The following is a 16216-nucleotide window of genomic DNA, read 5'->3' on the forward strand; positions in this document are numbered from 1 at the left end:
GGATTAGTGTCTTCGTCTTCGCGCTGCTTCAAGTTTTAATTTATGAATGTGTTACAATTAGTTGTTGCTAAAGGTGTAATGTACTGGAACCATCACTCTGAAATCTGAATTGCATAGCAGGTGCTTACACGAGTTAACTTTGAAGCGAGAAAGGAGGAATAATGCGGTTGACGTACAAGCTGTTGGTGTTCCTTTGTACAACGGGGTGCTGATAAGTATTGAGCCTTACTCAGAAAAAAATTGAGCTACGTAGCTGTAATTGCAGGATTGTGTTGGTCAATTTTCCTATTTTAAATGGGGCAAAAATTAGCTACCAGCTTTGCGGCGCGGTAAGGTTTCGTAAAGCGGCGCAACAGGCTGACGCGCCGCCAATCCGAAAGTAGCAGACGACGCCCCGGCGCGTACGACACACGGCGCATGCGCACTAGGCCGGCGGTTCCCTCTTGCCTCGCGAACGGCGCATGCGCTTTTTCCTCGGGGAGGGTGAGGAGAACGAGGGGGTGAGGGAGGGGTTGAAAGAGCTGTACCCCACTCTTCCTTCGCTACTTGCCTGCAAAGAGCCGCGTTGACGGAGGAAAGCATTCAAAACTTGTTTGCCCTCGCTTTCGGCACGGCACAGCAGCCGCGGCGGCGTTCGGTCCGGTGGCGAGCATTCGTCCGTCCGCTGCATCTCCGCGCCAGTGATGTTTTGGTTTCGGTGACAGACGCGCTCGGCGCCAGCACGCTCCTTCGGCCATGGGATTTTTACGAACGACGGCCAATGTCTTCTTCTTCCTCCTATCTTTCGTCACGTTCGTGAGTACTGCCGCCCACATGCGGCACTTTTGTCTCTCGTTCGGCCCAGCGCGTCGAACTTGCGCGGGCACAATATTTTGAAACAATCGGTTTTTCCCGGCGACAATCAATTCGCACCAAGATGTGGCGTATTTCCTGTCGCCGGCTAGGTGAAGAACGCTTTATCGGGAGTTTCGTAATATCCGTACCACCTTAGGGGTAGACGCCGCGAATTTCGGATGGCGTTCAATGCGAGCTTTCACGTGGCTGCGCAAAGTACGCTAATTAGGATGATTTGTGATCTCGCGGTAATTTAGTAACGATGACAATGCGGCAGACAACAATAACAAAGTAAAATAAAAGTAAATAACACATCTTAGGAAGCATCGCGGAATTAGGCTGTAAAATGAATTAGCTAGACCATGTACCGATACGCCCGGGTGTTTTCACAAATGTGCGGGAGGAAGTTTAATCGACATTTTGACTGACGTTTGCAATCGCAATGTCCTCGCTTCCCGGTATATTAAATACCGCTTTAATCTTCAGGCAACACGCTTCCCTGACACGCAGTGTTACTCAGAATTCATATCCACTTCAAAGATGTGGATATTCCTACCATATAGATCCGGCCGTCCTTAACACTATAGTTAGATCGAACTTTCCACATCCACCCTTGCTGTGTACGCACACAAAGGACATCGTGCCCACATCGCAGCTTCGTGGCAAGGCTTTTCGAACGGTGTTTCCTAAAACTATGTGTAGTTTCAATGCCTACGACACCGTACGGTCATGGTAGCCTTGTATGGGCTGAATCACTGAATGGAATTATCCGACAGCTGTCGCATGGCGAAAATGTCACCATGCATCCATCGCATATGTGATGTCCGCAGAGGACAATATAATTTCGCTGCAACACATGCAATGTCTGGCGTGTTTGCACCATCAGCCGCCTACAGTGCGGCCACTCACTAGTGACGCAGTTGCGTGAAGATAAATTTTGTTTCCGCTTGCACGCAAAATTCTTGTTAGATGGCACATGTGGTGAAGTGCAAGAAATACAAACACTATAGGTTTCCTTCGAGCCATGTACCATGTATGGCGGTGCATAGTAGACAACTTGCAAGATACGACAGCTAGGTCATGTCGGTTACTTTAGGTTACTCTATGGCTAGGCTGTCAGTAGTTCCTCCGCCAGGTCTGTGTTAGACGAATGATAACTTTTAGCGAATATATATATATATATATATATATATATATATATATATATATATATATATATATATATATATATATATATATATATGTATTCGCTAAAGCGATCATTCGAAGAACTTTAACATATGTAGAAAGTCATACTTCTCACGTGTAAATTGAAAGCCTGGAACACAGGCGACAGCTTCTTCTGTGTGGTAAAAAAAAAAGTAAAAGAAAGAAAGGTTTACATACGCTATCCACGGGCGTCCTTAGGACAGACGTACATTTTTCGTCTCAGATACGGGACACAATCGAGTGCGTGTTCTCGAACGGGATTTCGATATCCCGGTCGATAATGTATATTCGCTGGGCCCTGCGATTCCGCATCAATTATATTGATTTTCTTGTTTATCGGTTCTCTTTTTATTTTATTTTTTCTCGCGGGTCATCTCATGTCTCGATCAGTGTGTGGTCAACCCCAGGCGCTAGTGCGTATGTGTCATGTGTAAAGGAATCTGCACATATTTGTGCTAGTAAATCTAATATAGTTATCGATGTACCGCAGTATGCAAGAAAAAAAGTTTATTTCTACGAAAAACAAAAGAAGAACGAAGTTGTGCCTGCGCATTAATAGTGATGCCTGCAGAAATACCACGAACATTTAGGACACGTTTATTCGATCTGTCTTTACACAAGCTCACAGCGAATGCTGTTTTTCACCAACCAGTGACGTGTACTAACTACACTTAGCCGCAAACTGGTAACGCACCATTATCTCATGGGCGATATATGTGCCGAAATGTAGGTTAGTAAAATAATAAAAATATTGTTTATTATTTACTTGCTCCTGTCTTTTATTTCATACCATTTTCTGCAGGCATAATTTAATCGAAATTGGACCTGTGTGTTTAGAAGACGCGAAAAAATAATATATAACCTAGTTCGCGCGATATAATTTTTTTTCTGAAATCAGTGCGAATGACTTAGCCTCGTGCACTATTCGCACTTCTGTATGAAATTTCGTAATTTGACTTTCCTTCGTTTTCTTTCTTTATTCATAAGAGGCCCCACACGAGCTTTGTTCTAAGGAACTTCTTTCCGCGTGTTCACGTATACAATGTGATCAATATTTATGCTAATAATAAATCGGAACCAAACTGGAGCAGCCTGTACTTTCGTTGTGCAAAATTTCGTTTTCCCGAAATGTCCCCAAACCTCTGAGCGGACCGAAAGCGCCAACCACGGGGGATGTGTCACGTGAGGACTCTTTACGTCTAATTCTGATCATTTCTTTTCATCCGTCCCACCGCGAGAGCGCCGGTCTCGGCTATAGTGGCGGCGCCTCTTCTTTCGCGAACCAACGGGGATCGGCGAAAAGATTGGAGAATGAAAAGAATCGATTCGTAGTACGGGGCTGTCTTAACTAAAGCGTGGTTTAATAAAATGGTTAGTGAGCTTTTGTGGTACTCTCGTGGGGCGTATGATTTCTGTTTCGGACCCAGTGTTACCTGTACAGACCTCGACAATGTATAGTAATCATAATTAGCACAGACTCTTGTGACGTCAGCGAGCCTGTAGACGTCGACAGCTGCTCCGTCCAGTGTCGTCTTGACCCAATGCAAGTTTTCGTTTTAAAGCGAACCTTTCTTTGCGAACCATCCCAGACTTTCCTGACCGTTGATGCTAGTCTTGTCATGAATATACTTGCGTAGATACAGTCGGAGGCGCTCTCCACAACGAACTCCTCTACAACGAAATGACCTGTATAACGAATGAATAATTATGTCCCAATTCTATTGTGAGCTGTGCGATGCGCAAGCTTTACAACGAAGTATAACACATGAGTTCGGAGCATCAAGCAGCTCGTTATAGAGCCGTTCGGATATAGATATATAGATATATATATATGCAAACTTTATATGAACAGACCCATGATGGGGCTCATACAAAGCTTGTATGCTGACCACGTGATTCCAGCTCTGTTCTGCGTAACAAAAAAGTAACTTCCTATATAAAACCTGCACATGTAATGTCGGCTCACAGGCATTTATAAACTGCAATGATCTGTTAATGGAAATGTGAATTATATGTAACGGGTCCTTTGGTTTAGTTGGTTTTCTTCGATATATAGCCACTCAGTGTGTGCCACTGGGTTGTTTGCCACTGCTCCGTAACGGGCATCCCCTACCGTTCCCGATTCCTACCTAAAACGTGGATATACACCATGTCGGCTCACAGATATATCCTAAGCGAGCCGACATGTTAATAGAATGACTAATTTTATTTCACGAATTCTGTTACTTAGTCTTTCGGTATGTGCCACTCGGGGTGCGCCCGCTCTTGGACGATCCTCCAGAATGGAAATGTCCCACTGCGACACAAGTGGTACACAATCCCTAGGTGTTGCTTGGTATGTGTCGCACTTTTCTGTGCGCATACACCTGTCCGATCACCGAATTGTGCGCATCGCCGGTAGTGGTAAAGCATTATAATTAACCGCTTTACCTAAGCTTGGCGTCACATAGTTTCCAACGTGCGCGTTAGATCTGCGTGAGCTTTTTCTTTTATTATATTGTTTTGCAACTCACATATTTCCTCAGTGAAATGAAACGGACTTGTAGCTAATGTCGGCTGCAACTCCCAATGACCTCCGCTATCCGGCTTTTAACACATCCGCAAGGATACGATAAAAACGCACCGTCTTTCGTTATCTTCCCAAAATAATATCGTTCTTTTCTTGTCTAACTGTAGTTGCCGATTCTTCGATGTCAACAGTCGGCCAATTTACACCGAGTTAACTTTCAAATATCTGTATTCTTTGCGTAATGTCGCTGATGTATTCTTCTCTAGCAGCGCTGCTTCTAAGCAGCAACAAGCAGCAACTAAGCTGCAACAAGTATAGACAACCACGTGTGCATTGCGAGTCTGCAGACATCCTGTGACGAGTTTGAAAACTTTGTTTGGCTCGCCTCGTTAAGTTCTTCGGTTCAGTTGAAGTTTGCGGGCAATAATGACGTTGCGCTAAAGCTATTTCCAGCCCTTAGATAATTGAGCAATCGAAGTTGTTGCTTTCCAGTTCCCCACGTATACCGATTCTTGCTAGCTCCTGACAACGTTGGGTGGTTACGAATAGGAAATAAGCCATTGGCCAGCTAGATCGAATGAACATTTCTACTCGCGAATTGCTAAATACAAGCTGTCGATCATTGGCTTTGTGTAAGTCCCAAGCAAAAATACCAATAGAATTTTTTATTGGTCCAGCATAGCAATCCTATAGGTTCTATTGATAACGGATTGGAACTCTATTGGTTTTATTCGGATTATATTGATGCCAATAGGATGTGATAGGTGACATCTATTGGTGACCAACAGGATTGTATTTACACCAATACGGTCAGATAAGTTACAGCTATTGGTGGCCTGTAGACCTCCTGCACCCTCTGACGTCACGAAGATGCGGTGGCGCTGTCGTCAATGCTGACTTCGTCCCGGTAGGTAGTCCACCGCCTCTGCCTACCTCACTCGATCGGTGCTCAGTTGCCGCGAGGTTTTTGTGTGTGATGTGTCAGGACTCACCAGTCACCAGATTGAAATCACCCCCCCCCCCCCCTAGAACAGCGCAACTTGCAATAATTTATGTTCGCGTCCTTACACTTCATGCGCTGAAGAACGTGGCGGAAATGAGTATACGCCCATGGCATTTCATAACCTTGTGAGTGAACGTCGTAACAGGTCATCAGTCGATCAGAAGACAAGGACGAAGCAAATGACAGGACTAGAGCTGATTTCAGCCTAAAGCAGTTAACGATCAGCGCTCGTTATGTCGTTTTCTCTGTGCTAGCTTTACTTTTGCTCGCGCTGATGATACGTTATATAGAATAAGTTACCCCCACTTGTCCAATCCAGCTTTTTGCTAGCTTACGAGGAAAAGTTTGCCCGTAAACCGTTTGCTGCAGAAATGTATATAGGTCCTGCAGGCTTCAGGTGATCCATTTAGACAACATTTACGGAGACTAAGATTTCAAGAAAAGAACAGTAACGAATCAAACCAAGGCCACAGAATGATGGCCCCAACGACATGCGGGGATGCGCGAAGGAGTGAGAGCGCAAGACGGGTCAATGCCCCTCACCCCCAGAGAGCACGCCGTAGGGGGCACAAATCTGCCGTACCGCGTACACTTGACTCGTCCGTCTCTTGTAGGGCTCACAGATGAGTGCGCGAGGCAGGTTATTCGCAAATGGTCTCGTGTGCGTTAGCGAAGTTGCTGGGGGCACGAAACGACAAGAGCGAGTTTCCAATTCATTCTCATGCGACACCCTGCTAGATGGCCCCATTTGAACTCTCGACAATTTTGCAGCTAGCCAGCGTGAAGTTAGGGTGCAACGAGAATTTCTGCAAGTGCGCTTCTCCCAAGGACGCCGTCTCATCCAACTTGATCGAGAATGCGTACATCCGACTACAAATCGTAAACATTCCTTCGGAGCGCAGATTGTCGCCACCACCTTCGGCGCGCCCTCCTTTCCTTGCAGCATCCAAGCTACCGGAAAGCGTCTCTGAGCTTCAACAGTGCGACACTGTAGCGGGTTGTCGGCAATCTGGGATAGTGCACGTGAGGTGATTGGGAAAGCCTGCTAACGGAGTCTGTTGCGTATCGTCTGTTCAGCTCAAGCTTTAAGGTATCCATTTCGCTGGCATCTCTTCGGATTCCTACGTGTCTGCACGTCCGTCACTCCGCGTAGCGATTTGAAGTGTCATCGTCGTCGAAGCCGAAACTCTTGACGGGCGCCTGTTCTCGCGCGTATGACTTGACTCAGCGGGGAGGCCGTCTGCCTCTCTGCCCAGAAACAAGGTTAATTATGCCCAGCGCGCTGAACCGACGCGTATGCGAATGCCCCGCAGTTTTCTCATCTTCTTGAGGCGAGCCCAGTCGCACCTGCAGGGAAGTGTCATGCGCGGCCGACGAACAAACGAACACTCGTCCGGAATCCGCCCCTCGCCCCCTCGCGGCGAAGAACCCGCGTTCAACGCGCACACAGCAGCGCTCGGCGGCCATTGTGTTCTGCAGGCGGACCATCGAGAGCGGGAGAATACGGGGGCCCGACGGAGGTAGGGCGACGACGACATTACGCGCGTTGCAACAATGGGTTTATAAATACCGCCTCGACGATAGCTATTGGCCCCCCGCCGTCGACCGTAGAGAGGAAAAAAACGTGGACGAGCGCGTTTCGTAATGGGCGCCGGTCATATGAGTGCCGCCTCTTGTCCAGTCAAATGGTGATGGCCGGCTTCGTGGCCCCTGGCCTGTAGACACATGGGGGAAGCGTCGAGGAGCCTGCTGTTGAGTGCGCATAACCCGACTCAGTTTCAATGTGCACGTGCTCGAAAGCGCGTACGTGCATAAAGTCTTCCAAAGAAAGAACCGAGCGTCGGGTTAGTTCCGAGGAACAGCTCCGTGACCTTTCGCATCTTCCAGCTGAAGCCACGGGACGCTCGCGCTGTAAGGGGGCGCCTCTTGTTCGCACGTTTGGTCGTTCGTTGTCTGCGGTCGTAGACGTCGCGGCAGTGCCTCTCTTCGAAAGTGTTGTGGTGTTTTTCGTAACGAAGGTGTGCTCATTAACCGAGATGCAAAGAAAAACGAACGGGCTGCAGAACTCGGCTGAAGAAACCGCTGGAGAGCTGTCCGTGCAGCCATAGAAGTGACTGAGTGGGTCAATCGCTCCAGTGGAAGAAGAATAACGGTTCGAAGAAAAGAGTGCGTGGAACTCTGAGCGGCGACGAACGACTTTACTGCCTTTGCCTGAACTGCGATCCATTCTCGCTGTGGAAGGAGAGTGGTGTGTTCGCTGAGCGGGTTGGTTGGTTTATTTATTTATTATTTCAGGCATTACTCGCAGCGCCTTTGTTGGCAGTATTGTGGGGGCACAAGAATTCATGAAATGAATCCGCAGTCGCGCGGCCAACCAGATCTGGTGGTAACAAATTCCATTCGGAAATCGATTTTGGAAAAAACGAATTTTCAAGGAGATTGTACCTGGTGGTATATGGTCGAACTTTAAATTTGTGATCCAAACGGGAGGACTGACAATGCGCTGGTTGTAGGTAATCTGAAGCATTTATTCCAGTGTGCTTGTAATGAATTCTATGAAACAATTGGAGTCTAAGACTACCTCCTCGCTCTTTTAAAGATTGCCACTTAAGGTCTCCCTTCCTGTCTCGAGAACTTTCAGATCGATCATACTTTTTGAGAACAAATCTGGCTGCAACAGACTGCATGCGCTCAAGTGCATCAATATGTACCTTGTGAAACGGGTTCCACACAGGACAGGCATATTGCAGTATAGGTCTGACATAGGCAATGTATGCGGTTTGTTTAATTTCCTTAGTCATATGCTTAAGGTTTCGTTGTAGAAATCCAAGGGCTTTTCCTGCCCTGCTAACAACACTGTTGATCTGTTCCGACCACGCACCTTCTTCGGAAAACGTAACGCCCAAATACTTGTATTTGTCCTGTTTCCTAATAGCTTGATTGTTTAAAACGTACTGATTCGTGAACTTATTGACCCTTTTGGTAAATCTGAGGTGAACACACATGTTGCTGTTTAGTGCCATGTCATTGTATTTACATTGTACCTATGCTTGATTAAGATCTTCCTGAAGCGGTGTGGAATCCGCTTGGTCAGTCAAATTAGTATACAAAATACAAACATCAGCAAACATTCTAATGTTAATCTTGATTACACCAGTTTCCAGGTATGCATTCTCAAATTTTGCGGCGAAATGCATTATCTCTCCAGTAACCTTTGAACTTCATTGCAAGGCGTATTGCAAAAAGAAAAAAAAAAGTGGAATAACAGATCATTTTTGCAGCAAGTTTGACTGCGACTATTTAAAAACTAGTGCTAGTGTCAAAATCTGTTCCCAAGTGGATGTGCCTTGCAAAATCACTGCCTTCAATTCGTGTTTTGCAATATGTGCGCTAAAATAATTTGTTGATCACTCAATTAGGCGTATTGATTTCCAGTGTAAATAATGTATACCTATTCGAGTATTCCAGCTCAATAAGTAGACCTGTGCCACAGGTGATTCTTAAACCTTCTGTTAACGCTAAAAGAAAACATCCGGTATGTATTTTTTTTTCTGTCAACTTTTTTAATACACTAAGTATCTAGCGCACTCATTTGAATGGCCAGCACATCGCTAGTTGATGTGTACGCAAAGCGCCTGCCTTCGCTATCACTAGCCAGGAGCGAACTAATAGGTGACGTCATGGGGTGGACGCAGTGCTTTATGCTTACATTCTTTATTCTTCTTCTTAATATTATTATCATCATCAGCATCAGCATCATCGTCATCGTCGTCATCATCATCATCTCTGTGTACTTTTTGATACAACCACACAGTTTTCTGCTCACACTAAACGCGTTGCAATGCGGCGTATGTGCTCTCTCGGCTCTGTTTGCAGACTATCGAGGGAATTCAATTCTCCTGCACCGCTCCGCAAGTTGTAAACAACAATCCATCTTCCTCAACTCGAATGCGCGTCGGTCGTCTGGTATGGCATTTCTAGATCAAACAGTGGCATTAAAGATCGGGACCAGAAAAATCTTTCTACGCATATATCATCACCGCTTTGTTAACACGGACACTGGAAATTGTTCTTGGACTGTTGGATTATTGTCATTGCCCTTACCACCCTGCCGACGTAATCGCGCTGACCTTCGCTCTCTTTTCAAGCTCCTTCGCGGTATCCTCACCTGCCCCGAACTTCTCAGTTGTATCAAATTTCGTATTCCACGCAAGGTCACCAGAGAACATAGCCCTTTCCATGTTCCAGCCTTTTATCACTAACGCTCAACGGTCCACAGAATTTTCACGATCTCGATATTTTTTTTTTCATAACTGGCTGTCATTGTTATATTCCGAGCTTTGAGTTGTTGTGTCATATTTTCATATATTGCTCAACTGCCCTTCTCCCCCATTATCTTTTGTATTGCCTTGTTCCTTGCTCCTTGTTGTATGTACACTCTTCTTTTCAAAATTGTTCTTATTGTTTTTATTTACTTACATTCCCCTGCCGTGTTTTTGTTCTGTTTTTGTTTTTCTTCATTGTAGGCGTGCGCCCGCTTTGACAGCTTATGGTTGTTCCTGGGTACGCTTTAATCAATGAATGATTAATTAACTGATTGACTGAATATCGGAGCAATCAGAAGAGGAGGCAACGAAAGATGGTAGAAAAGGAGAGTGACATATGAGTGACGCAGCAGACGTATGCACCTTCTACCAAAATGTTCGAGGCCTACACACCAAAGTGAAAGAACTTTTTTTTTAATACTGTTTCTCATGCTCATCATATTTTCACAAGAAGTTCTAGCTCAGCCTCAACTCCGACACTGTCTACTCAAATACATATGTAAAACGCAGAAACGCTTTTCTAAGATTACGTCTGGGTCGACTTTGATGAAACTTGCAACATTTGAAAGGAAAACTGAAATTCTAGTGACTGCTTGAAGCGGTATTCCGATTTATGGTCTGCATTGTTTTACAAAAATTGCCGAAAACAGGCAAGCTTGAAAAAAAGAATAGAAGCACGCAGTTTACAAATCGGCCACTCTGCACCATGAACAGATATCGCTGTCCTGTACATTGCATTCGTCAGAACATCCAAAGCGGACAAATTTGGTATATTAATTTCTACCTTATGTGAACTTTCACAATGTTTATGAAGGTTCTGCAACCGTGCTACTGACATATTAGCGGTGTATTTGAGAGCCATGCGTAATACGTACATCAAATTTGCCTGCTTTGATGTGCTATTAGATGCAGTTGACACAATTTCGATATCGTTTTTCATTGCTGAGTCACAAAATTGTAAACCTAATAGTGTAGTATTCTTATAATTTGCCATTTCCGGAAGTTTTGATAAAGTAATTGATGGCCTCAATAAAAAATTCCTTACCGACACTCAGTAGTTTTCGCCTTTCTTTTAAATAGAGCAAACCACATCGCATTTTGTGCAAAGGCTGCCGTGAAAAACGATTTCTCTTTTCCTATGTATTTAGATAAGATCCTCCGAGCTGAAGCTTCCTCTTGAATGTTCCTCTTAAATGAAACGTGGACTTTTACCTGAAATAGCATCTACTGCCTATTTTCCAGCGTACTATAGCGTATTTCGTAGAGAGATGGACATTATTCATCCTGGAAGCAGAAAGGGGGTGGCGTCCTTATCGCTTCTGATAGCGCGCCGGAATGTGTCCTTCCTTTGAATCTTGAGTGCGGTCTTGAGGCTGTTTGGACAGACACGCACTATTCAGACGGTGAACGACTGTTGCTTGGTGCGTTCTACGTTGCACATGACGTAACTCCTGCAGTAGTCGGTCTCATCCTGTCATTGATTGAAACCGTAATCATTTCGCATAATTACCACAGTGTGTTAACTATTGGAAACTTCAATGTTCCCGTAATTGCATGGACCAATAACATTGCCTGCCAGAATTAATTTTACATTTCTCGAGAATGCCGCTCCTTGCTTGGCTTTTATCACGTTTAATTCCATGTACCAGCTAAGCTGCTATGGCAGCGTTCTAGATCTTTGCCTTACTGATCTTGATTCTGTTTCCGTCATGCGTAGCTACGTTCATCTGGCTGCGCCAGGCAATTTCCGCCCTTCTTTAATTGTTTCCTTAACTCCTGCAACACGGAAACGCAGCAGGAGTTCTAATTACAACACCAAGTGCAGCTTCAACTTTTCCTTTTGAGTCTACGTTAGCGAACACCATTATCTTGAAAATGCTAGCTCAAAGCGCTAACGTTCACAGATGGGGCAGCTGATGTTGATGCACAGGTTAATTTGTTTACGAAAGCCGTGGAAGATTGCATGCGCATGTTCATACCTACAAAACCGCTCAAAAAGTCAAAGTTCCATCATTGGTTTTCTAAAGAACTAAAAACAGCAGTAGAACTTAAAGACCGTGCACAAATAAAAAGGGGAAAACAGGCCTAGGTGAGTGAAAACTTGAATTTAGGCGCTGTCACTGTCTTTGCAAATTTTATTATAACGATGATCACTACGACCACATTGAACGTGTGTAAGCTGGCATGACACGTAACTCGAGATATTTCTGGAGCTACGTGCGCTGTTGATGCCTTTTCAGAACATTTCGATTCTGTATTTGATGTAAAAAATACTACTATCTCAGGTAACCTTCCTCATCCGTTTCGTATGGTGTGTACGCTATCAGTCAACGAAGTCCTTGTCTTTAAGTGTATGAAGCGCCTGGAACCTTCCCTTCCTTGTGGTGCTGATGGTATCCCGCCCGCACTGCTAAAGACTCACGGAAGCATACTTGCCCCTGTACTCACAAGCACCTTCAACAGTTTCCTAAAGTCCAGTACGTTTCCTAGCGCTTGGAAGGAAGCACAGGTAGTTTTAATTGACAAATCGAGTGCTAGAAGTACGGCCTATGTCTATTTTCTTGTGCTTCGTCAAAAGTGTTTGAATCTGTTTCGCATTCCCTGCTTTTTGTTAGTGCTAAGAACATTTCAATAAATGAACAGCATGGATTTGTATCAGAGCGCTCCACAACAACGAACTCGGTCGTGTTTGTGACCCACGCTTTCAGTGTGGTACATGGTATAGGGGCCACTTAGTTGTTGTTTACTTTGACATAAGTAAAGTCATTAACGTACTTTGCCACGAGCTCCTCATTACGAAGCTCACGCAAATGGACATTCTTTCTTCCATCACTTCCCTGGTATCTAATTACCTAAGCAATAGGTTTTCCTTCGTTGACATTAATGGAAAGAGTTCTATTAGCTATGTGGTCCCTAGCGGAGTTCCTCAAGGACCCGTTCTTGGCCCTCTTCTCTTCCTACTGTTCATAAGTGACATTCCGTCGGTAACTCGACACTATTCTTCCCTTCCGTATGCTGACGACTCAAAGCTACTTAAAACTGTCGACAGTATTCGGCACCGCATCGACCTCCAAAAATACATTTTTTTTTCACTCTCAAACTGGTACAGGAACAATAAGGTACTCTTAAATGTTTCCAAAACGGCGTATACCCAGAAAACGCACCATGCGCGATTTACATGCACCCTCCAGTATGCCACACTTGCCACGGTCGATGAAATGAGAGATCTTAGTGTGTAGTTCGACAAAACGCTAAGATTGTCTTCACACGCTAAATATGCGAAACCACGGGCCCATGAAATACTGAATCTTCTACGGGCGCTTTTTTGAAAATTATGTGGAAATTAAAAGCGATCGCCTGGTGTACGTATCGATAATCGTGTTGCACGATCAACTCCCTTTTACGCCCGCCTCATCGTTTTCTGTCCCCCTGTTTGTTTCTGTATCTCACATTGTTCTGTCTACCTCATTGGTCTCGCGCATTAATTTTTACGTGCACCAGCATGAGCGCCCGGATATTCCTGGGCACTATAGTAAAATTTTGCTTATTAACGCGAAAGCATGATATACTCCATTATGCGAAAATCCGTCGGCGTCCGCGCTACCGAAAGATGGTACCAAAATGACCGACAGCGCAGAGTCAAGAAATGCTCGTGCTGACGTCATATTTCTCAGGGAGGTTCCTGTAAACGAAGTGAAATAAGGACTTCGAAAATAGAATCTGGTACACTTCGGTCTAAAGGGGAATCGAACCCGGGACTCCGGTGTGCGATACGAGCACGCTTCCCCGAGTCCACGGCGGCTCCACGGTGCTGGCTGACTAGAGGCGTGCCTGGTGCGTGCGTCATTGGGCACGTGACGGCGCGGCCAATAGGGAGGAGGTGGCGCCACGTCATGAGTGTGTAACTGAGTGCGTTCACTACACACCAAGGTCTGCAAACGATATAACGCTTTCTCATTCCCATGCGTTAGTGGTCTTAAGTGTCTCTTCCGAAGTTATCTATTTATTTATTTATTTATTTATTTATTTATTATTGTTACTTTTGTTTAGCTTCAGCGAACTAGGGGCAGAATTCACAAAGTTTTTCGTTCTTCAGTGCTCTTTGCATTAGCTGACCACCTTCATTAATAGTATGTCCGGCATTGCTAAAATTTATTTTCACGAGAAATTCTAACGTATCCGGTTTTTGTGAATACGGGCTCAGTTGTCTAAATTTTATAGGTGCAGATTAAGTGAACAAACTTTATTTTCTAATTTACGTGCGAAATGTATATATTCCGTCAAATGGCGTCAAATATATATTTCAAGTGATATAACTGCGAACTTTTAGACAGTTCTCAATTTGTTGTCTGCGTCTCTTGAAAACTTCAAAGCCCAAAGACCTTCAATACATCGAGATTGTTCTTTTCCTTTTTTGCTTTTCATTAATATATTAGTCACATTACGGGCTCCTTTCAGTACTTATGCCAGAAACAGAAACATCGATCAAAAAGGTATCCGAAACTGCGATTATTCATGCAACAAAGAACGGCTATGACGAACATGGCCGCATGGCGCTATTAGCTATAACCTAATACGCACATGAGAAAGATGATAACGCTTTTTCCTTGAAGAGGCATCACAAATATAGTTGTTGGAAAAACGATGTTATTCGTTCCTATATAGAGATTAGCCCTTTTTTTTTTCTTTATTCAAGCTTGCAGGTGGGGGGAGGGGTGTGTGGTTCCCTCTCCTTTTTTCCTTCATATCCGCGCATGCCGCTCATATGTGCCACTGGGTATGTGACACTGGGTATGTGGCACTGTTCAATGAACCTCTCAGGATCAGCGTTCAGCATCACAAAAGCAGCAAACAACACCTACGTAATGACATCTGCATTACGTACAGACGTCAACACTAGTTGAGCGCCCTTGCTTCTGTTACTTTTCTTTTTTGTTGAGTATGATGAATTTCTAAAGTCACAAAGTCGTTTTAAGTTGGCTGAACGAAGCTTAGGTCGCCAATTGTTCCCATCATTCCTACGTACTGACTGAACCGCCATACTGGCAGCTCCAATGGACGCCCGCGCCCGAGTTCCTTCTGGTAATTTTTGTCGGACACTCTGCGGGGCGACTCCAGCAGTTGACACGTCAACACATGAAGCGTATTTTCTGCACGGTTTACTGGCATTGAGCGCAAAGCCGTCCAAACGTGGCGGACGCGCACATTACACCAACGATCACACCGGACTACGGAATCGCGGGTGCTCCCGCCTCCTTGGCATTCCTCGACGCGCCGTGGGATGATGGCCTCCAACAGAGTTCGGCGGCTGGTTCCTTATTTCGTAGCTCGGCTGTATGGGCGAAGCGAAAAAAAACCCCGCATATATAGATTCACCCGGATCGTCAATAGCGCGACTTTCTTCGGCCAATACGGGATGCCTTTCGCGGACGCCGTGAAAGGTTTCACGTTGACTTCGCTGCTCGAGCATTTCTTGCGCTCTTTCACGAAGCGAGCGCAGACATCGATTCCGTTTACCTCTTTGGGACGAAAATCGGGGAGCACTCGCCGAAGGCTGCCGCTCCGCTTGGAGAGCGAGGCCTCGCCCCGAATGGTGCTGCAGGTCGTCTTCTTCGGAGAGCCTGGCCGTGTACGCCGAAGGGCGCTCTTGACGAGTTTCAAATGTCCCGAGGAGGAACCGAAGGAGGCGCTGCTTGGAGCGCGGAGCAAGCGTCCAGCACGTGCGGTTGGTGCCTGAATGTAGGTGCAAAGTGCCTTTGGCTTCCTCTTAGGCTTCCTCGCTAAGCGGAAGCCTGGAAAAACAGCCACAGCAACGTGACGATGTGTTATTATTATTATTATTATTATTATTATTATTATTATTATTATTATTATTATTATTATTATTATTATTATTATTTAGATGTAAAAACACGAGAAGGTAGGTTACGCTATGTATGGGCGGCGATGTCGAAATTCCTAAGTCGTTACTTTTGCAATGCTTGATACGAGAAAGCAAGCAGAAAATATCAACCAAGCGCCATACACAAATGAACACAAGCGCACAACGAGCGCCTCTACTGGCACCAGCACCATAGGCTAGTCCAACAGGAGTTACATATACTGTTTATACATATAATGTATATACCGGATATACAATGTATACATATATAAGAACAACACGGCCTAGACATAAAATTCGTTAAGTAAGCGCAATGTATTTTTATTTTAGATTTATACTGCAATTCAATTTGCGAGGTTTGGCAGGGCGGGAAACACGTACACATGTTGCAATAGGTTACATATAGCGCATTACAAAGCATGTACAAATTAAAACAAATTAAGAAGGAAAAATAA

The 16216-nt window shown here is 44.9% G+C and overlaps 1 protein-coding gene and 1 long non-coding RNA gene across 2 annotated transcripts in view; one reads left to right on the plus strand and one right to left on the minus strand.

The window, feature by feature from the left end:
* Positions 1-16216, minus strand: part of LOC142557018 (uncharacterized) — a 202683-nt gene that overhangs the window by 3327 nt on the left and 183140 nt on the right. The gene's annotated exons all lie outside the window — the stretch shown is intronic.
* LOC142557017 (uncharacterized) overlaps positions 523-16216 on the plus strand; it is a 164198-nt gene continuing 148504 nt past the window's right edge. The window contains exon 1 of the mRNA XM_075668554.1: positions 523-795. Coding sequence (XP_075524669.1) covers positions 736-795 — 60 coding nt within the window. The 5' untranslated portion in view covers positions 523-735. The remainder of the gene's footprint in view (positions 796-16216) is intronic.

This window comes from Dermacentor variabilis, chromosome 9, assembly GCF_050947875.1.
Source record: "Dermacentor variabilis isolate Ectoservices chromosome 9, ASM5094787v1, whole genome shotgun sequence".
Lineage (NCBI taxonomy): Eukaryota > Metazoa > Arthropoda > Arachnida > Ixodida > Ixodidae > Dermacentor > Dermacentor variabilis.